General features: G+C 43.9%; 1 protein-coding gene across 3 annotated transcripts in view; it reads left to right on the top strand.

The window, feature by feature from the left end:
• LOC127469932 (coiled-coil domain-containing protein 134-like) overlaps positions 1-20,407 on the top strand; it is a 45,120-nt gene that overhangs the window by 655 nt on the left and 24,058 nt on the right. For 2 of the 3 annotated variants that reach the window (XM_051784841.1, XM_051784837.1), the window contains exons 3-19: positions 2,380-2,430; positions 4,273-4,346; positions 5,062-5,167; positions 5,717-5,920; positions 7,133-7,263; positions 7,770-7,884; positions 8,708-8,824; positions 9,334-9,433; positions 11,944-12,078; positions 12,615-12,729; positions 14,241-14,359; positions 15,384-15,525; positions 16,912-17,023; positions 17,662-17,722; positions 18,951-19,045; positions 19,754-19,928; positions 20,039-20,186. In XM_051784841.1, the coding sequence (XP_051640801.1) occupies positions 2,380-2,430; positions 4,273-4,346; positions 5,062-5,167; positions 5,717-5,920; positions 7,133-7,263; positions 7,770-7,884; positions 8,708-8,824; positions 9,334-9,433; positions 11,944-12,078; positions 12,615-12,729; positions 14,241-14,359; positions 15,384-15,525; positions 16,912-17,023; positions 17,662-17,722; positions 18,951-19,045; positions 19,754-19,928; positions 20,039-20,186 (2,000 nt within the window). Of the gene's footprint in view, positions 1-2,379; positions 2,431-4,272; positions 4,347-5,061; positions 5,168-5,716; positions 5,921-7,132; positions 7,264-7,769; positions 7,885-8,707; positions 8,825-9,333; positions 9,434-11,943; positions 12,079-12,563; positions 12,730-14,240; positions 14,360-15,383; positions 15,526-16,911; positions 17,024-17,661; positions 17,723-18,950; positions 19,046-19,753; positions 19,929-20,038; positions 20,187-20,407 lie in introns of all 3 variants that reach the window. The other variant, XM_051784836.1, reaches the window with a different exon arrangement.

Below are 20,407 nucleotides of genomic sequence, written 5' to 3'. Positions count from 1 at the left end.
AGTTACGTTTTGTTAGAGGTGTAAAACTTCTCCACATTTGAAGCAAAAAAAAAAAAACAAAAAAACCAAAAAAAACCCAAGCAAAAGAATACCGAGGTGCCTACCTCTTCCACCATTCTGTTAGGTATGTCATTACTCCTTGGGGAAAGCTGCCTGTCACTGATTTAGAATAGATTAATTAGTTTCTTCATTCCCCGAGGAGTAGGATTGGCATGTTCATAAAGCTCTTGCAGCTTTCCAAAGTATCCAGACATATCTGTAAAGTTTCTTTCTAGAGAACAGGGGGTAGCTGGCCTATGACTCTTCCCTGAATGCCCTCCATTCGGGTCTCATGCCTCAGGGTTTTCTCATCGTGCTGAACTGTGGAGTTCTTTGAAGATTCATATAGAAATGAAAGTGTGAGGTTAAAAAGGTGCTGCAGGATTTAATATTGACTCTGCAAAATACAAATCTTCATAGTGGGTTTTCACACCATCACTTTAAATCTCTACAAATCCTGTAGCCATACAACTGTAATACCTGCTTCTTTCTGGTGGGTCAACCTTACAGCAGAATAGTGTCAGAAAATGCCCTTCCAGTAACAGTGTCTGTGATCTTGAACATCTCTTACTGGTTTCTGTTTGCATAGCAGTGGTATGGAAAACATTTTGAAATTTCATCTAAAATCTTGGATGGAGAAGAAATAATGGTCTAAATGAGGGAACAGTAAGGCAGGAAGAGAAAGGTGGAGGATATGAATATGAGTGCCTTCAAAGAGCAAATATACCAGATTCCTTTAATTCCACTATCTCATTTGCATATCACAGATAATTCTTTTTCTTTGGGGGAAAGTGACTTACAAAACCCTTTCCCTGCCTTGAAACACTGAATAATTCAAATAGTGTTTTCCTGGTTGTTTTCCCACAAATTGTGTTTTGCATGTTTTGGAAGCATCTTTGTTAGAAACAGAACTTTGTGCAGGTTTAGTTCTCCCCACTGCACAAATTTTATTGAGTGCTGTCTGCACACATAATCCTATAGAGAAGTGAAGAAAGTTGTGCTTATAGCCAGTTCAGCTCTACATTGTATGGCCCTAACACAAAATACCCCAGAAGACAGGGGAACTGTGCTTGCATTTCAGTGCTCGTCTGCTTTTAAATAATTCTCTCTCTAAGAAGCTTTGTAATTGGGTGGTTTGAGTACAGCTTTGGGATTTTACTGTACTTGGTGTAACTCCTAGAGCAATTGGAATCCCAGTCTAAGCTTGGGGCTACAAACAATGGCATGTACCTTTTGTGTAGTACTTGGATGAACAAAGGATCATTTGGTGCAAGAGTATAAGAGGGTCCCCCCAAAAGTTTGAGCAGTGATGTGGAGGAAGTATTAATAGTGAATTCAAGAAAATACATTCTTTTTTTTTTTTTTGAGAGAGAATATTGGGATAAGCACAGGCAGAAGAAAGAGGGTTAAGAGAAGGGAGGTGTAGTGTGGAGTCTTACATATGAGAAAGTGGCGAATTTCATGAAGCTAATAATGCAACAGTTCCTAATGCCATATGTAAATAATTTCTAGAATTACTAAGGATTGGGCAGATGAGGAAGGAAATAAGTAATTTATTTGCCTGTCATAACATTGCTTTAGTTGGTCAAATTTCCAAGAGATCACGGAGTCTTCAGAGGAGAGGTCGTTCAGTTTGATTGGATATGTTGAAACAAGTGGTTTGGTGTGTTAGAAGAGGGAGTCTGAACTTGATGCTGTAGGCACCTGAAGTTGGAAGGAGCTGGGAGGTAGAGTTTCTTGTCTCCTGGGGTGAAGCAGGGGTTTATTTTAATATATCCAATTTTATGCTCTCATCGTACAAATAACTTACGGTGTCTTCAAGGTCAATTTAATGTTGGAATAGTTTCCATATACTTTAAACCTGGTGTTCAGATTTGGTTTCAGGTTTTTCAGTACTGTGGAGGGAGAGAACTGTTCATAGTAATTAGTATAAATGGAGGATAGAAAGGACAGAAACTCACAGCTGGGTTTTAACTTCCGTCATTCCAGAGTGTTGTTTCAGATGTGTAATATCGGATACACACAGTGAGATGTGACGATGGCAGTAGTTGCATGTTCCCTGACATAGGTGGAGCCATTGACTTCAACTATAAAGTACATAAAAGATTTGCAAGAGAACCAAATGCCTCACGTCCCTGTGTCCTGCTTATGGAGGCACCTTTTGCGATACTCCTTGAGAGTATCCACCTTCCCCTGACAAAGTCAGGCTGGTGTCATGAGAAGCAGGGAATATGAAACAGTTCTGAAAAAAATTTACAGCTCTTTCTTACAAGAAGGAATTACAGCACTGGTGATACAAGCAGGAATGAGCTCCATGACCTATTGTGGTTTATTTTTTAGGGATGTTGCATACTGTGGAAGACAGTGGTGCCCTGGACCTGTTAGTAGAAGGTAAGAGACAGATGGCACATCTCAAGTATTGGCAGTTTCTGAACAGAGGATCTGTCTTGTCTGATAACTACAGTGAGATGCTTGGCTTCTACACAGCTTGAATGGGGAAGACCATCTACTGCCTATCTGTGCAACAGTAACAAGCAATCTGTTCCCATTTTTGGGGGCAGAGGAGTGCATGCAGAATCAAACATTTAACATTTCTCTTACAGGTTCTGTGTGTGCCATGAATTTAGTGTCAGATGGGTAGCAGTGGTAAACAATGACCAAAGTCTCAAAAAAATGGAAGTCCATGGGATCTACTGCTTTCTCCTCAGGACAAGAGGGTATTTGGGATTTAGCTGCACAGGCTGCAGATTCCTCTTTGTGAGGAGTCCCTAATTTGAAATCTGAAGGAAACATCTGCAGGGCTGACAAAGAAATCTCTGCAGTCCAGTTGACCTTGGACATCTCTGATGAGTCTAGTGATATTAGCAATGCAGTGATGCATTTCATGTCCAGCCATGAAAGGTGAAAGGAGGTGTGACAAGCTTTATCCAGAGGGGTTTTAGTTTTCAGATACTTGCTTAAAATGATGTTGAAAAGGTGAGAAGTCTTTCTGTCATGTTAGCAGTGTGTTGAGAGATGGATGTTCTCAAACAGAGAAATTTTAAATTAGTGTTACTTAACTCTTGAAAGCTTTTAGAGATTCCGAGAGTTTTGGGCAAGAAATGGCCATTAAACTCTCTATAAATCACATGTCTCAAGATATGATTCTGCTGAGATGCACAGCTCATTAGCTGAAGTAGTTCTCCTAGATAAACCTCCAGTATTGCCCTGGATATACCAAGAAATGGTGAACCCCAAAGTCTCTGGTACTTTTTTTTTTATGATGCTTTTCTAGGATACAAATCAAAAGTGTATGTTTTCCAAACGAGTCATGCCACGACAGCAAGATACATCCAAGACAGCCTTACCAAATCCTGTGGAACAATGTTCTGCAGTGTCTCACTAAAGGCGCTATTGAAAAAATTTATCTGCTGAACATTCAGGTGCCCAGTTGTAGAAGTACTGGAAGAGGAACTTGCTTCCTGAAACTAGTCTGCTGGTATATGTGTGGAGGCAGAGGCAGCCTGCCAGCATCAGGCAACTCCCTTGTGGTTTGCACATCCCAGGTGATATGCAGCCAGTGCCTGGCAAACACAGTTTCTTGTTGATTCCTCTTATTAGGACAGAGCTGACAGAGTTCTTAAAAGTTTCAGTGAACCAAGAATAACAGCACTTGGGGCTGAGGAGGTGAACAACACCACAAAGGTGACTGGGGCCTTGCTTTCTGGTGAGGTATATAGGATAACTGCAGTGGGGTGGAATGGCTGATAGACTTCACTTAATCTCAGGGACAGTAGTAGCTGGAGGAGGAGCTCTGACTCTGACTCTAAGGATCCTCAGAAATTTCAGTTCTGATATCTTGTCTGGAAAGATAAATTTTTTAAAGGCCAATTTTAATACTGTAGGAAGCCTGCTCTCTTCAATGACCAGAAATTTCAATGCTTTTTTAAAGTTAGAGCTTTGTTCCCTTCCAGGTTCCTTGCTGTCCTGATGTTCAGTTTATTGCTTGCAGTTCATTTCCATGCATGGTTTGTAGTGCAGCCAGAATGGGACTGCTGTAATGGTGCCGCAGAGAGCTTGAGCTGGGCTATCAGAAGTAATAGAGCTGGGAATGCCAATGATACCCTGTTCTCGCAGCACCTCTGCGCTCATTTAATTTCTAAGCTCTTTGCTCACTGGTCTGCTTAAGCCCCGTGGAAGATGGATTGTGAGTGCTCTTGTGTGTGTATTACTGATCCTGTTTCTTCTGCCTAGTTCTGGTGCGGCTTGTGGTGGAGCTGAAGTCAGAACAGTACTTATGCTGCATTTTGAATGAAAGCCAAAAGGAGGTCAGTGAAGATGAATTCTCCTGCTCTTCCTCTCAGTCCTTCAGGGAGTGAGAAATGAGTGACCCTGCAAGACTGCAGCTGCTGCACTGGGATGTAGCATCTGCTGCAGTGGGATCACAGAATCATAGAATGGTTTGGGTTGGAAGGGACCTTAAAGATCATCCAGTTCCAACCCCACTGCCATGGGCAGGGACACCTTCCACTAGAGCAGGTTGCTCAAAGCCCCATCCAACCTGGCCTTGGATGTCCTAGTGCCAGCTCCCCTGCTGTGATGTTGGCACTGTTGGTGTCTACCCTGGAGTTTTTCTATTGTTCCCACGATGTATTGCAGCCATATGGCTCATGATACACTTATGAAGCTATATGCCTTACTCAGGTTTTTCTTTTCCTATCAGTTTCAGTTATGTGAGGAGCCTGTGCCATGGGCTCTTGCTCTCTTCGTTCCTAAGTTTAAGATGGTCCCATGGAGGGGAGAGAGAGGAAGAGGAGCAAGAAGCAAGAGATCCCTTGAATTAATTTAAAGACATTTTTGAGAGTTAATGCTGTGTTCAGGGTTTTCCTGTGTTTTATTTTAAGTGGTGAAGAGGACCCATCTTAGGAAAAGATCCTGTGCTGGGGGATTATGCATCACTGAGAGCTTGCTGGTTTAGGTGCATTTCTGCCTTTGGATGTATCCTCATCAGTGAAACATTTTCTTTCTCTGTCTCCTCTACAGCTGTGCAAAGCAACTACCATGAGAAGCAGCCTGCCCACATTCGCTCTCTTGGGCAAGTTGGCAGATGCCATTCCAGGCTTTGCTGATCTACTGGTGGTAGAGCACAGTGAGTAATATGTCATGTCCCACTGAAGGGTGGTTTTCACAGCCCTAATATGCACACGCGTGCATTCACTCCCCATTCCCCTGGGTGAATTCATGAAGGTCACACAAGAAGCCTGTCCAGAAGTCAAGAGTGGCATTCAGGCCTCCTGGGTTGCAGGTCAGAACCTTTATAGCAAGCTCGTCATCGTGCTCTTAGCCAGCCAGGCAAAAGCAGCCTCTCTGAACTGGGGTTGTGGGTCTGCTTCACAGGCAACATACATTTATTTTTTTTAGCTTGATCCAGCCCCTAGTGGTCTGGTGAGCAAACTTAGCTGTTTGTGGAGGTAGCTGAGATGATGGATCCTCATGTGGTGAACAGTGAGCTCCACTAGCCTTTATTACTGTGCCTCTGCTCTGAGGGTCAAAAGGTGCTGAGCACATCACTTGATTGTGGCATTCATTCATCTGCATACACCGGTCTGTCCCGGGGGCTTTTGCAAGTTTTCAAGGGAAATAGGTTGGTGCTTTTAAAATGCCAGCGAATGTTTGCTGTTTCTGTTCCTCATCCTAGGTAATTTAGTGGATCATCTGCTGACGGGCTTGATGTACCCAAATGAGGGTATAAAGGCTGCTGTCTGCTACTTGTATGGCAAGCTGTACTCTTCTCCTGTTGGCACAGAACGGCTCTCAGCACACTTCGAAGAAAGGCTGTGTAGTCTCTTCCTGAATACCCTGGGGTGTGCGCAGACAAAGGAGCTGCAGGTTAATTGTTTGGGTAAGGCATTGCTGAGAGAAACCTGCAAGGTGCAAGGGAAGGCTTAAAATGAGGAAGAAATCCTTGGCTGGTTTAGACGCTCTAATGTGGGTTGTTCTCTCTAGAGGATCTTTTTGCTGCTTGTCCGAAGCAGTCTGTCCTTTCTGTTATTCCATGGCAATCACATGGACCAGACCTGCTGCTGAGCACCCCCAGCCCCCTGTTGTCTCTTGAGCCCCACATTTGCCCAGCACTGACTAATCTTCAGAGTCTCTTCAGATCTTGTGCTGTGGCCTGACCATCCCTCAAAGTGTTTGAGTGCAAACGCTGTGCATGGGCAGGTGGGTTTTATAGAGCAGAGGGATGGAGTCTAACAAACAACAGTCTTCAGATGTGGAGCATCATATTATTTTGGTTACAAAGATAATGTGGCATATTCTTGCAGTTATGCTTCCAACTACACATATCAACTGTTGCTGGGGAGCACAATTTCAGCCCTTCTGACATTCCTTGTTTGTAAACCATCCAGGGAATTAATTTTTCTTGTAGGAGGCAAGCAGGAACTGGATTGCTCCTCAGATCATCTGTTCAGCTACTAGAAATGGATGATGATTCCTTTGAGAGTAGAATTCTATAGCTCAGATGATACCCCTTTGAATTTGTACTGACATGTACTGATGATTTGCATCAATACCTGTAGCAGTGATCTATACTATTCTTCTGAGGATTTTTGTGTGTGTCTGTATATCCTTTAGCTAAATGCAGTTGTTTCAGTAAGAGCCTGTGAAAATAGTAGGGGAAGATAAATGCCAGTTCTCTAGAAAGTGTTTCAGGAAAAATGTCGAGTCACTAGGGTCACTGACTGCTAGGGAAGAATGAAGGTCAAGAGCTCTCCCAAGAAACAGTTTAAGGTGTGGGTACTAATGGAAGATAATGCAAGTAGAGGGCTCCTGAGATCATGTACCCCTGTACATACATGTCTCTGAGAAGGAACAGAGAGCAGATCAGAGCCAGCAAAAAGCATCAGCAACAAGGGGTTGCAAGAACTGTGGTTCATGGCAGAATCTGGGGACGTAGTGAAAACAAGCTCCCTAAACTGGAGGTGAGTACCTTTGTTAGGAGTGCTGGAAAGGGGAGGAAGTTGGCAACAAGTCCTAGCCTGTAAATACTCCTGTGTTAGTATAATCCTTACTTTGCCCAGTATGGTGCTCACTCTTGCTCCCCCTTTTGCAGGTTTGCTAAAGGAGCTGCTGAAATCTGACCATTTTGTATCTATTCTTATGAATAATTCAAAGACAGAGGAGGAGACTGAGAACCCAGACTTTTTAGAAGGGGAAAATCCACTGCCACTTGTTCTCAAAAAGGTGATTGCTGAAGTAGTAGTGAATTGTTGGTAGACATAAATAACTTGATGGCCTGTATTGAATCTTTTTCTAAGTCATTATATATATATAAGGCAGGGTGTTCTGTTGATAACACCAGCAACAGAGGCTGCAGTGAGAAATGGGGACACCTCTTTAGATCACCTCCTGTTCATTCCTGCATCCTGGAGTGGGGAAAATTTTACTCCTGGCCTCAGATGATTTTACTCATTCACACTTGAGGTCTGATACAGCACTTGCAATGCCCGCATGACTAAGCATGGGGGCAGAGCTGTTCTTACTCATGATATCTTCTGTTGTGGTTCTCATTTTGTACTTTTTTGAGTGTCTTTGTTTCAGTGTTTTATCTTGCCTTAGCGGGTTTAATCTGTGAAGTATATGCCAAAAGAGAGAATTTATGTTTAAAATTTTAAAATGAAGAGGAAACTTTCCTACTCATAGCTGCATAGTTGACCTCCTCTCTCCTTTTGACTTTCATTTCCCAACAGCTTTTGTTGACCAGAGATGAGATGTTGCAGGCAGCAAGTTCTCACTGTATGGCTGCAGTGCTGGTTCACTCTCCCAGCAGATATGCTCCTGCTTTTATCCATGCGGATGTTCCAGGTGAAGAGATGCAGTAGCATCTTATTGTTCGTCTCCAAGTATCAAAGCCCTCCCTGGCTGTTTGTTTTAGGAATCAGTCTGGTTCCATGATATCCACTGGTGGCACAATCTGCGTGGTGACCATTTTATACCAATAGAAATGGCTGATGTGATTTTAAGAGTAGAAGGGGAGAGTAAGTTTTCATCTGAAAGTATAGAAGCAGCTGTCAACAGGCAGAATGTAGTTTCCACAGTGAGAATTTGGACAAATCCTTGAGGTCAAGGTGCTTCTTGCAGGACCTTAGATACAAGCGTAAACAGACTTCAGTTTTATCTCATTCCACTAAATATTGTAAGTTTGCACAGAATTTGTTCTAGGATTTAGCTTCGATTGCAGCTGTGAGAGATGGTTTATTATTTTTCTGTAATCCCAGAAGACAGAAATACTTTCATTATACAAATTCTTTGGGAGATGTAAAAGTTCTGAGGAAAAAAAGATCACTACATCTGTGCTAAAGCTTGCTTAGTGGCTTTTCATTTGAACCAAAGTCTAGATCCACAATTCAGCTCCTTCCTGCCTGCTGAGTTTGTGCTAGGAAGGAGCCTGCCCATGGGTCTCTGCTCTCCAGTCACCTTGTTTTGAAGACTAGCATAACCCTGAGCATCTACTCCATTCTCCATTCCCGCCATTTCATAATACAGCCGTTCTCCCTGCGGCTGTTGCTATGCTGCCTCCTTTCCTCCTCCTGCCTCTGCTCTGTTCTAGGAGCAGCTGTGCCATGCATGCTGAGAGCAGCCTGCCTCTTACCGGGGTGACCTCATTTGTGTGTGTATGTGTTTACAGAGTTCCTGTTTGAATGTCTCTTGTGCAAAAGTGAAGTCCTCATCTGGTCAGTGTATTGCTGCCTGCTCCTCCTGACTGAAGAGCGCCTTTTCTTCTCAAAGTGTCACACTGTCTATGGTGAGTCATCAGCTTTTCTGACAGAGTGACTACAGTAATGCTTGTGCCTCTAGCTGAATTTCAACGCTCTACACACAGTCACAATTTCCAGTCAGGATGGATAAAGGACTGGAAATTAATATCTATCAGATGTGTTTGTGATGTCCAGCATAGCTTGAATTTACAGTGCCATTGTCCTAGTGAGTTCCTGATGAGCATTAATTCATTATAATAACCAGTTATCATGACTGACACTAGCTGAGTTACCATTAGGTGTATTTCTGTGGACATGCCAAGAGTAGATTTAGGAAGAATGGTTAAATTCCTTCTGTTCTTTTAGATTTACTTCTATCAGTGGAGATTAAGGCATATTGTCAGGGAGCTGAGTGAACATTCAAGAGTTTTGGACAGTTGTTTCTGTCAGTGAATAATAATTGTTCAAATCTTCCTTCCTTTTAAAAACTAGTTTTGTCCATCCTGGAATCTGGGATGTTAAAAGCCTCTCTGTGACTTCTCTTGAACATGTGTAGGCATTGAATCTCTGGTGCGGAGTCTCCAAGATGTCCTGCAGATGAACAATGTGGAGTTGCACAAACAAGGGCTCCTGCTCTTCACTGAAATACTAAAACGGTAAGGGAGTACCCTGACAGGCTTGCACAGGCAGAGTGCCTGCCCCCCTAAAATGGGGGCTGTGGTGCTTCTGCTTTTTAAGGTTTTCTTCTGAGGCCAAATATCTACACACTTCTGGAGCCTTTGTGTTTGAAAGATGATGCTGAACAATTGCACCTCCCTTATTCTTGCAAAGAAGGGCCTGATGGTTGTTTCTGAACCTTCCAGCTTGTCCTCTTTGTGCCTGCATCCGTCAGTATATCTGCATCTTCCTGCTTCCCCGTCTATCTGGGAGGTGAAATCTCTTTTCAGCTGTAGACAGAGCAGGAGGGAAGGTCAGGAAGGTCCAGGCATATGTGAGCAGGCCAGATCCTGCTAAGTGCACTTCTGTGACAAAACAAAGTATGCAAATTCCATGGCCTCTAGTCTTCTGTCATCATCTGAGCTAAATTCAAACTGCAAAAACAAATTCTAAGCTGAAATATTAATGTCTTCTGTCATTTTTTCCTCTTGTTTTCTGCTAAGAAATAATATACACTGGCTTGTTTTTCTTCTGTGCTTCCTGTTCTTGCCTCTGTGATCTTGTTCCTGTCCTGTCATGCTAGTGACAGAGTCTTGTTTTTGCCACTTAGTTCCCCCAAGAGAGCCCTTAAGCTGAATTTTGGAAATGTCATAGTCAATTTTGTAGCAAGTGGCAGGGTAAAAAGGAGAAGAAAAAGCAGCAGTGCTAGAACAGTGTGATGATACCAGTGTGGGATCTGTCAAAAAGAGAAGCCAGGATGTGGGAAACACTAATTACAGCGTTTATGCTTGTAAAACAAAGAGAACACTCTGTGCAGTTACTCTTATGTTCTCGCACACCCATTCTATTTCTGAGCTTTGCCTTAGAAATTATGTTTTATTTAAAACACTCTCATAGTGGGGAAAGGGATCTTATGCTGGAACCTCTCCTCTTGGTTTTTGCTTGCAGCTGGATTCTCTTGTGTAAGTGAGCCCCACATTCTGATGAGGTCCAAGCAGGACATTCTGTTCCCTTTGGCAGTATGTCAGGAATGGTGGGTAGCTCTCCCTGGTGTGCTTCTTGTCTCTCCCATCATAACCAGAGTGGCAGGCACAGTGTGGGGCCCAAAGACGAGAGGTTGCAGGAAGCTGCAAGAGTGCCGTCCTTCACACTTTCCTCCCGGGCCCCAAAGACATCACAGTGCACCATACTGAAAGTGGGTTTGTGCATCTTGAGTGAGTCACCAGTACTCCTCCATCCTTTCCTCCCTGAATGAGTCAGTGAAGGCTTTTTTCTTCCTGATGTGTTTTACTTCAGAAGGTCAGTGATTAAAGAAAGGAAATACAGAGGATTAACAGAATTACAGTATAAGTAGGAACAAGTTGGAAGTTCAGCGCATCACTTATGGCTTGGCTCCTGATGCCCGAGTTCCACAAGGCCTTTTCCTTGCCTTGCCCACCTCAGAGCTTTTTCTCACAGCAGAACATGAGGCTACTGCCAAGTTGGGTTTCCATCCCACTGAGTGACTAAAAAGAGTATTTTTTCCTCTGTTTCCTTTTTGCCATGTAACTGGGCTACTAGTGTAATTTCTACTGAAGTTCACTTTTCCATTTGTGCGTGCGAGCATGTGTTCATGGCTTGCTTTAGTCAGGCATGACTGTGAAAAATGAATACCAGGGAATACTGGAATACTTTTGGCTCCCAAGTCTGGCTCCCGTCATGCTGTGCTGCTTTTCTTACTACACTTTGGAGAGGCTCTTTGGCAAGGCTGTTAGTGCATGTAGCTGCCTGTCTTCCCCCGCCCTCCCAACTGTACCTGACTTGCCAGGAGCCAAATGAGCATAGTCTGCCATTTACACAGCTCTGTCCAGTAATGGGGTTAATGGCCTACCATCCCTCTATGCTCTCGTGCTGAAAGCTTAAAGTTGTTGGGGCACAAGGTGATCAGATGACCAAAATGCTCACTATGAAGAAGAATTGTCAAAATAGTTGGAGTGTGTTTATTTTCCTGATTACTTTTCAAGTTCATTAAGGTTCCTGTCCTTCTGACACCATCTGGCATTAGAAGTGCTACAGGACTGTGAGAGAAGCTATTCTCATGGCATCGTCCCTGTTCTAGGATGGTGATGTTTGCTTGTTCACTCAAGAATATAAGTTGCCAGATGAACCCACAAATGCCAGAGCAGATGGCCTGAGCATAAAGTCCTAGGCACAGAGATCACTGGATTTTGCAAAGCTTGTTTTTCTTGTGCATTTCATGTCAGTCTTCACTGGAGTAGTCACAGTTATCCTGTCTGTGGGTTTTTTCATCATAGTAGGGCTTCAGATTGGCTGAAGTTCACTCTTTGTGGCAAACCCTCTACCTGCTCAAGTCTGAGAGTGCCTCCTTGAGAGCAGCTGGCTCTGAATAATGAAAGGCATGGCTGGAACCACACAGCCCAGCTGTCCATTTGGTGAAATGAGAAAAGGGCACCACAGTTACCTAAATCTGACAACGTTCTCCTTGCTTACTCTGTTTTCCTCTTCGCAGGCAACCCATGGAAATCAAATTATTCACAAACCGAGGTGTATGTATAGAAGCCATTGATGTTTTGATGGAGACAGTGAACTGCCCAGTGCTGGAGGTGGCAGTGGAGGCTGTGAGAGCTGTGGCAGCTTTCCTGAGGTAGGCAGGAAAGTATTTACAGGCTTTTTTTCAGATAGATACTTTGATACCATGTTGGGTTCTACAGCTCCCCTGTGGCTGTGTGGGTGAGCATGCTCTGCAGTGGGACTTGTGGCTGAGGCAGGCGTGGGTACAGCAGAGCCAGCTTCCCACCCACCTCAGAAGGCTTCCAGGGCAATGAAACTGCAATAGGCAGCAATTCACTGCAGCAAGGACCTGGTGTCCCAGGCAGGCTTGTACAATGGCTTTGTCACTCTGTGCCCCATCCAGATTGATAAGAGCAAGCATAAGACTCTGGATAGTCATATGCTTCCTGACTGTAGTGGGAACAGACAGTGAGTGCAGTGAGAGTATGTTTGGGTGCACATGTGGATGAAGGCACAGTTCAGATATTGTGACCTTACTGTGCTGTGCTGGAGAGGTGTGGCAATGGCATACTGACATTAGAAGAGCAATTATTTCTGATGGTGTTACCTTCCCAGCAGGGAAGTCCCCAGCAGGGGCTGTGCATACTGTCTTTCTCTTGGCTTGTTCAGGAAGGACCATCTGAGCTCCCCTCCAATCCCATATGAAGAGCTGCAGAAGTTGCTGGAGGCAGCACTGAAGCGATGTGCTGACCTTTCCCCACCACAGAGCAGCAAGAGGCATGCAGTAAGTTAAAAGTGGCCGTTGCTTGTTGGTAGGACCAAGCAGGACAGGGTTGATCCTCCTAGCACGCTATGTGGATGTTATGTATGTGTTCTATCCTCTTACCTCTTTGGTTCTCTGATACTTCTTTTGATCCTCTTGCCTCAAAATGGTACCAAACTTTGTCTTTGAAGTAGATGAAGATAGATGCTGGTAAATGTTACCTCTAAATCAATGAAGATTTGTGGGGCAGTGCTTGAGTATGCTGTTCTCCTTATGTGTCCAGTACTCCAAAGTCATTGGAACTTCCCCTTCTTCAGGACTCTGCCTTGTAGGCTGCATTGGTCAATGTATTTTTTTGTCAATGAACATCTCTTGTTTTGCATTCAGATCAAGAGTGTCATCATATATGCACTGTGATCCCTCAGCAAGGGAGGTGTTAGCTATTGTTTGAACTGTAAATTCTTTCCTGTTCCTGGAATTTGTAGTTAGTGTGATGTGGTACTGGGACCTCTGCATTTCTGAGGAGAGCCCCAGTTGCAGATAGCTAGTGAAAGACAAGGGCTGAGCCTTCTTGCGATAGGCTTAGAGCTATGTAGGTTTAGATCACATCTGTAGTGACAAGAACAAATTGTTGGAGTACCAGAGCTCCAAATTCTTGATGAACTATCTTTAAACCTAAGTTCTGTGGTACCAGATATTTGCCTTGTCTGCCCGGAGAAGGCAGAACTGCTTTCTGCCCCATAGGCAGATGTGGTCATTTTGTTTGCACACATGCAGAGCTTGATGTCCCTTTCAGAATTAGAAGCTTCACAGGAAGGAAATTAGGCAGATAGTGAGGATATCCAGACTGTCTTTAAAGGGAGAAAAGGGTCAATGATTGTACCTCTGCTAAGGTATCTCAGCATGAAATGGAAAAGGAGTTCTGAACTGCCAGGCATCAGTGTGTAGCTGTGCCCTCCTCTGGTAGTATTTGGAGAAGACCACCACAACAAGTTAAGGCTTAAAAGCAGATTTTGAGTACCAAGTTGTTCCCACTTTGGAGAAATTATTAACTCTGATGCTTCAGTTGGCTTCTGGCTGAACTTGGTAGGATGCTGTGGGAACAAGAGCTAGTACGTGAATCGTTGCTTAAAAATCTGAGCCAAAGTAGGGAACTTCTAAGATTTCAGGGCTAAGCAAGGAGAACCGTTCAGTGTTGTCTGAAGAGTAATTGGAAGAAAGAAAATTTAAAAAAATACTAAGTTTTCCCATAAGGGCTTTAAGGTCCATTAGGTGAGATGTTTAAAACTCAGATGAAATCAAATCATGGCAATACAGGCTGTAAAGACAGGGCTGTACAGAAATAGTAACTCTGTAACTGTCTTCCGTAGGAAGAGCACACAAGCTCTCCAACTCTGCCCTCCCTGGGCAAAGCACAATAGTGAAAAAACAGTTGTGTGAAAGAAGTGAGTGAAGTGAAATCTGTTGTTCCTCCTGCTGCTATTTTTTCTGAAAGTGAACATAAGATTTTAAAGACTTTTTTCCTTTAACAGGGTGATCTTCTATTCTCGGTGTCTCAGAGTCAACCAGCAAACAGAAATCTCGGCAGAGTCCCTCAGAGGCAGTGTCAGTTCTTGCTCAACACCCTGGAAAGTTTCAGAAATGCTTGCAGGTGAGGACAAGTCAGGAAGGTGGGCAGGTGACTGGTGTGTGTCCACATCTGTCCATTCTTTTGCCCTTGCAACTGAGTTCCTCCACCCAGCCCCACCAAGGAAGTATCACAGATGCATTAAATGCATGGCAATTGTCAGTGAAACAGCAGAGTGAGGGAGAAGTAGTAATAGTGATAATTTTGTGAGCCATGGATGTGTCTCCCATGAAATTTGCCTGGGACCTATCAGTTTATTTCATGTCTTTGGGCTCTGAGGGACTGCTTGAAAATTAGCCAAAACTACTGACAGTGTAAGAACTGTTGGAAGGTATGTATGAAAACAGATTCCTGTACCCTGGAGTATGTGGTCTCGCTGCCAGAAGGGATTAACCATTTAACAGATGCTGGCCTTGGATTTGCTTGTGGCTGTGACCTGTTACCACAAATGGGTCTGTAGGCACCAACTTTTCCTGTTTTGCTGGATGAGAGTTATTTGTCACCCTTGGCTGCACAGCAGACAGCGGTAGATGAGTTTGTGTATGAATCAGGATCAGTTGTTGTGGTCCAGCCAACTTCATTTTTGCCTTGCATCACTTGTGTTTGGCTTGGCTGAGATAATTCAGTCAGAAGCAGGTATGCCTTTCTGCACTGACCCAGAGTTTTGTGGTGGTTTTTGAGGGCACTTGGATTCTGTCATGGATTTTAGATCAGCTGAATGGTCCCTTGGCTGATTTTCACAAGGTTTGCTGTATTGTGCACCTGGCTGAAAACCAGTCTTGCCACACTAGGGCTTCCCACAGCAGATGCTTTCTTCACAGAAACTGTCTTCCTTTCCCAGCTTGTACTGTTGTGCAACCTTGATGACTTTTAATAGCTTCACTCAAGAGGCAACTCTATGTGATTGCCAGATTCCTGTGTTTCCAACCTATTGAGTGTTTGTGAGTCCTTGATGGTGAAAGTTGTGATGGAAATTTAGTATCTCCTGACTTCCTTTGCAGAGTGAGGAAAATTCCTCTCTCCTCTGTTGTCCACTTTGTGTTTGTAGATTAGCAGTGGAATTCCAGGGTGACTTCATGGCCCAGGAGAACGCTTTCACTGCCCCCAACTCTGAGAGCAAGGACACGCTGAGCAAATTCTCTGAGTTCCTGTTGAGGATTTGTGACAGTCTCTGCATCCCCATGGTCATGGTAGGGTTTCTTTTGAACTCAGTGTGTTCCTTGTGTACCTGGAAAGGTGCTTTCAAGCCCCAAGAATGGGTTGGGCAAATGGTTTTTTGGGAAGAGAAAATGTAGAGTAAACCAAGAACAGCTGTGGCATTTACCACCTCTCTAGAGCCAAATGTGGAAATATAGAGTTCATGCAAAAAGGAAATGTTTGGTCTCAGAGGGTGGAAAATTTCATGAAGCTTCCATGTAGATGGCACTGTCTTTCTTCAGGCTGTGCAATCCCCATTACCTACCTACCATGCTATCTGATCCATGGCAGCTCTGGATGTTGCAGAAAATGAAGAGTGCCTGAACTGTTGTTTCCCATTCTGCCACTTTTCCAAAACTTGCCTGTGTCCCAGAGAGCAACTGTGTTTTGCATCTGCAATTTCATTTTCATGCTTCTTTCCGGAAGGTACTGATGAGGCTGCCCAGTCTGCACAGCAAGGGCAGTACTAAGCACTGTGCTTCACTAAGGCCAGGAACATGATTTAGAAAATAGCAGTGGAGAGTAATGTGTGCTTTAGTGCTCCATACAGGCCTGTCCCTAAGACACTTCAAGCAGAATTGTCAAAACAGTGGAACTATGGTTGGGGTTCCTAATGTTTAGTAAATTTTGCTTGTGCTTTGCTACAGATTCAGGTGTATGGATCCTTGCAGTTGTTGGGAATGTTTTGATTGGTGTTTTCTTAACCAAACAAGACAAATGCAGTGGCATTGCTGTTCTCCTCCCCGATGTGAGGGTGCGGTGCATGTCCAGTTTGGCAAAGCTGGAGTCAGTAAGCTGTTTCTTGCTCGTTAAACTTGCATAAAAATTAATGGACTGTGAGAAAATTGTCCAGTGACCTGCTACAAGAGTGAGTTGAGTCATTCTGTTCTAAACAGTGTAGGAGTGACCTTTGTAGAAAGCTGAAATGCCTATGTTTGCCACTGCTCAATGAAACACTGAAGCACAAGTGTTAAGTGTTACTGAAGTCAGCTGAACTTGAATATATGTCCTGTGTTGTATGCCATGCTGGAGAATTAGCCATCTGACCCGTAAGAGCAGTTACTTCCAGGGCAATGTGGGCAGTAATGTTAGTCACTGTGGATTAAGGCCTAACTGGTTGCCAGCTGGAATCTGGAAGAAGTTTCTTGTCTGGTGTAATGTCTTGCAGTGTTAGTGCAGCTCATATCATTGGCAGAGGGGAGTGTCAGTTGCATTCGAAGTGGTCTATGAGCCTGTGTACTTGCTGCCAGACATTTTGGTAAAAGAACTGTTACTCCATTTGTTTGGATTTAGAAATCTAACTTTCTGGGCAGGCAGGAGGCCAGAAGGAAGCTGCTGCTTTCACTGTTTATGCACCCAATCTTTTCATCTCTCCACAGAGCTACCTGCAAAGGGCTGTCAGTCTGTCGGTGGTGGAGGTTTTCATCTCAACACTTAATATCCTCTTTACAGTGGTGCCAAACATGCGGAATAAGTTCTCCAAAAAGCTGGGTATGAGGGTAGTGTGGGATCATGTTCTCTGTGCTCTCAACTTAACTGATGGAACTTGCTGCTACTGCATATTACTGGGGCAACGATCTTAACAAGATTTTATGTGGAGGATTATATTACATGTTTATATGAGTAAGAATAGAGTGCACAGTCATGTTCAGCAGGATGAAAATGTTATTTGGTCTAGCAATGATGATGGGACAGGTTTTATTTTGGATAAGTGTGTTGTGTCAGCTTTACCCTTCCCTCTGGAATATTCAGAATTCGCTGTTCCTTTAGACAGGGATTATGTTGGAATTGTTGGTAGAATTTTACTATGTAGAAATCCTATTTACTCTGTGTATTCCTTATTCTTCACACATCAGAGAGCTGATGTAGACAATTCCTCTGTTCTAAACATGTGAAGTTGGCAAATCTTCACTTCTCCTGAGAAAACAAATGAATCTCAGATATTTCCCTCCAGCCCAACCTCGGAGTAGTTTGCTTTCTGAGAGAAAGCCTAACATACATATTCTTATTGAGATGGCCTGCCCTGTTTACCAGGCTTGTGTGGGGTTGGTTATGGGACCTGCCTACTCTTTTCCCTTATCCTACATGTTCTGTGCTCCTTTGACATTTCTGTCTTGCTTTCTGTCTAGCATCCTCCTCCTTCATCCGACTGACACTGGAGCTGAAGGCCAGATTTTGCTCTGTACAAAGGTATTGTGTGTATTGTGAGGGAGTCCAAAATTTCCAGATGGGAAAGCAGATCATGCCTTATCTAATGCACCTGAATAGGCAAGACAGGAGGCTGAAAGACTCAAGAGTGGTTGTATCTTACTGCAAAATGTAAATGGTAACTGCCAGTGGAAAAGCTGGATGTGGGAGAAGGGAGAAGCAGTTGGGTAGGGGGCGGATGGATTTACATGGCGCTGTGAGAATTCTGTGCTCCGTCGTGAGTTGCACAGACAGAGATAAAGCAACCTGACTTTGGAGTAGTCAGATCAGTGGGTGTTTTGAAAAGAAGTATCAGTAGCACCAGTTCCATCTGAGCTCTGGCTTCCTAGGCACATACTACCACTATTGGTGTGTTCCTCATGGTATGATAATGTATAAGAAATGGGAGGGAGGAGGAAGACTTCAACAGCAGGCATTGCAAAGCATCTCCTGTAGTGGAGGCTATGATTTCTAAGTTGAGGAGTACTTGGGGAGACGCTCTGTAGGTCTGCAGAGATGTTTTACCTCCTCTTTCCTGTGACTGTATCTCACTAAAAAGTAAACAAAACACACAGCACTCCTAGGCCAGGTTACTACTGTGGAACTTAGAGTGGGGACATTTGTGCCTGTGTGGTGGAAGTGATCTAGGCCTCTGAATACAGTAGTGGGGGGTGCCAAGGATGGTGTGTTACGGGTGTTGTTTGGTTATGTCGTGTTCTACAAGGAAATCTTTGGAGAGAGAGAAACACCTGGAAGTAGAGCTGTTCTCACCCTTTTAGTTAATATTTTATCATTCTTCAGTGTTCTTCCCTGGAAACACCATTGCTACAAAATCTAACTGGTATTTGCCAGTGGAATCATGTATTGGGAGCTGCCCTGAAACACCTCCCATTCTCTGCAGTGTTAGGGGTCCTGCCCTTACAGGACTCCCCATGTATACCAGGCAGGGTGATTGTGAGAGTACCCTGCTGCATTCATATTGGCCTAAGATCCGTGAACTCCTTCACTGATGTCACTGCACGCACCTGCCACGTTGGTGACCTGACTGTCCTTTGGGAACTCATCATTTTCCTGGAAGCCTAGGCTGCCTCCTTGAGTCTTCTTGTGATGGGGCAGGTGCTTGTGTGTGATAATTCAGTAAAATGAGGTCTGGCAGACAGTGTGTGATATTAGAAGTAGGAAGAGGATGTTTCTAGCCTCCTTCTCTGTATCTTTCTGCTCTTCTTCACAGTAATCCTGTCCTGAATCAGACCTGTTCCAGCTTCCTCTGCAACTTGTGCCTGAACCTTTACTCTGCCACAGAGAAAAGGAGAACATCTCAGGAGGGCAAGTTTGGGGAAAGAGTAAAATTGCTTTATGTAGTTTAAGGCCCTGCCACCTTCTGTTTAGGCAATAGGTGCAAAAAAAATTTAGAAAAGGACAAGGGAAGAGGGAAGGCAGAACACACATAGCTCAATTTAGAGAAATTTTTCCCTAGCTTGTTTTTAAGCTGGTGCAGCAAGGAGGTAACAGTCAGAATGCCTTTTGAAGAGTTTGGAACCCTGCCTGAAAGAATGCGTTTCATCTGCCTATGATTTTGTTTACATGGTGACATTTATTAGCACAGCTGTGCATGGCTTAATTGAAACGAAATTACTTGCCACACAGTCACCCATATCTGCAGATTAAGGTAATTTTTTCCCCTCTGGTATACTCTGTAAAGCTTTCCTGTCTACACTGCAACTTTCCACAATAGTTAAGTCCAAAATGAATGAGATGAAAGTTTCCACATCACAAAAGCAACTTTTCCCACTGGCAGTGGTTGGTCACCATACAGGCAGCATCAGCAAAGAACTGGGACCCTCAAACAGAAGTGTCTTTTCATCCTTAAATTTTCCATTTCCTCCATTAAATCAGGTCTCACGCCACTATCGATGCCAAATCATAGAGGTGTGCTTACTGTATGCAGACTGTGGAGTAGTAGGTTGTTCCACTCTTCTTTGTCATAGACATTCCTCATCACTGCCTGCCTGCTCATACTGGTTTGATTTCTAGAGCAAGAGATGTCTGCGCTCCTGCAGAAGGGTCTGCCTCAGTTAAACTACACCATTGCTGAAAGCCTTCTCCTCCTGTCTGAAACTCCTGAGCCTTTCTCTTTGGATCAATCTCTTTGCAGCCACCAACACTGCTTCATACTACTCTTATACTTTGCCTACACCCTTGGGGACAGGTGAGCCAAGAGTATACAAGGCAAGTGGTTTTGTGGCCATTACATACCGTGTATTGGTGGGCAAAGCATATCTGATGTTGTTGTTTCCACTCCAATCTCCTTGAATGCAGGTTTGTTCCAGATGCAGAATTATTTCTAGCCATAAGAAATTTCCTCCTCTCAGCACAGGACCGTGGAGACTGTCCTCCTCCACACATACTCAGAGCTGCACTTTACCTTCTTGCTGTCTGTCAGGATAAAGGCAAAGCCCTGGACTTGGTAAAAGAAGATTTCATTCCTACCTCTTGGAACCGTTTTTTGAAACTAAGGTTTCTCCCCACTCCCATCAACCCTCTTGCAGAAAGTATTTTGCAATAGGTGATGAGTGGTGAATGAGTGAAGAGCGTGCAGTGCATCTGCACTCTGGAAAGTTAACCATGAAAACCCACAGGGGAATATAGATTTGATGGAATAAACTTGCGTATGTGTGGGAAGTGTAA

Source organism: Manacus candei, unplaced genomic scaffold (genome assembly GCF_025592945.1).
Source record: "Manacus candei isolate 608988 ecotype Guabito, Panama unplaced genomic scaffold, ASM2559294v1 h1tg000018l, whole genome shotgun sequence".
NCBI lineage: Eukaryota > Metazoa > Chordata > Aves > Passeriformes > Pipridae > Manacus > Manacus candei.
This window is presented reverse-complemented; position numbering and strand designations above follow the sequence as displayed.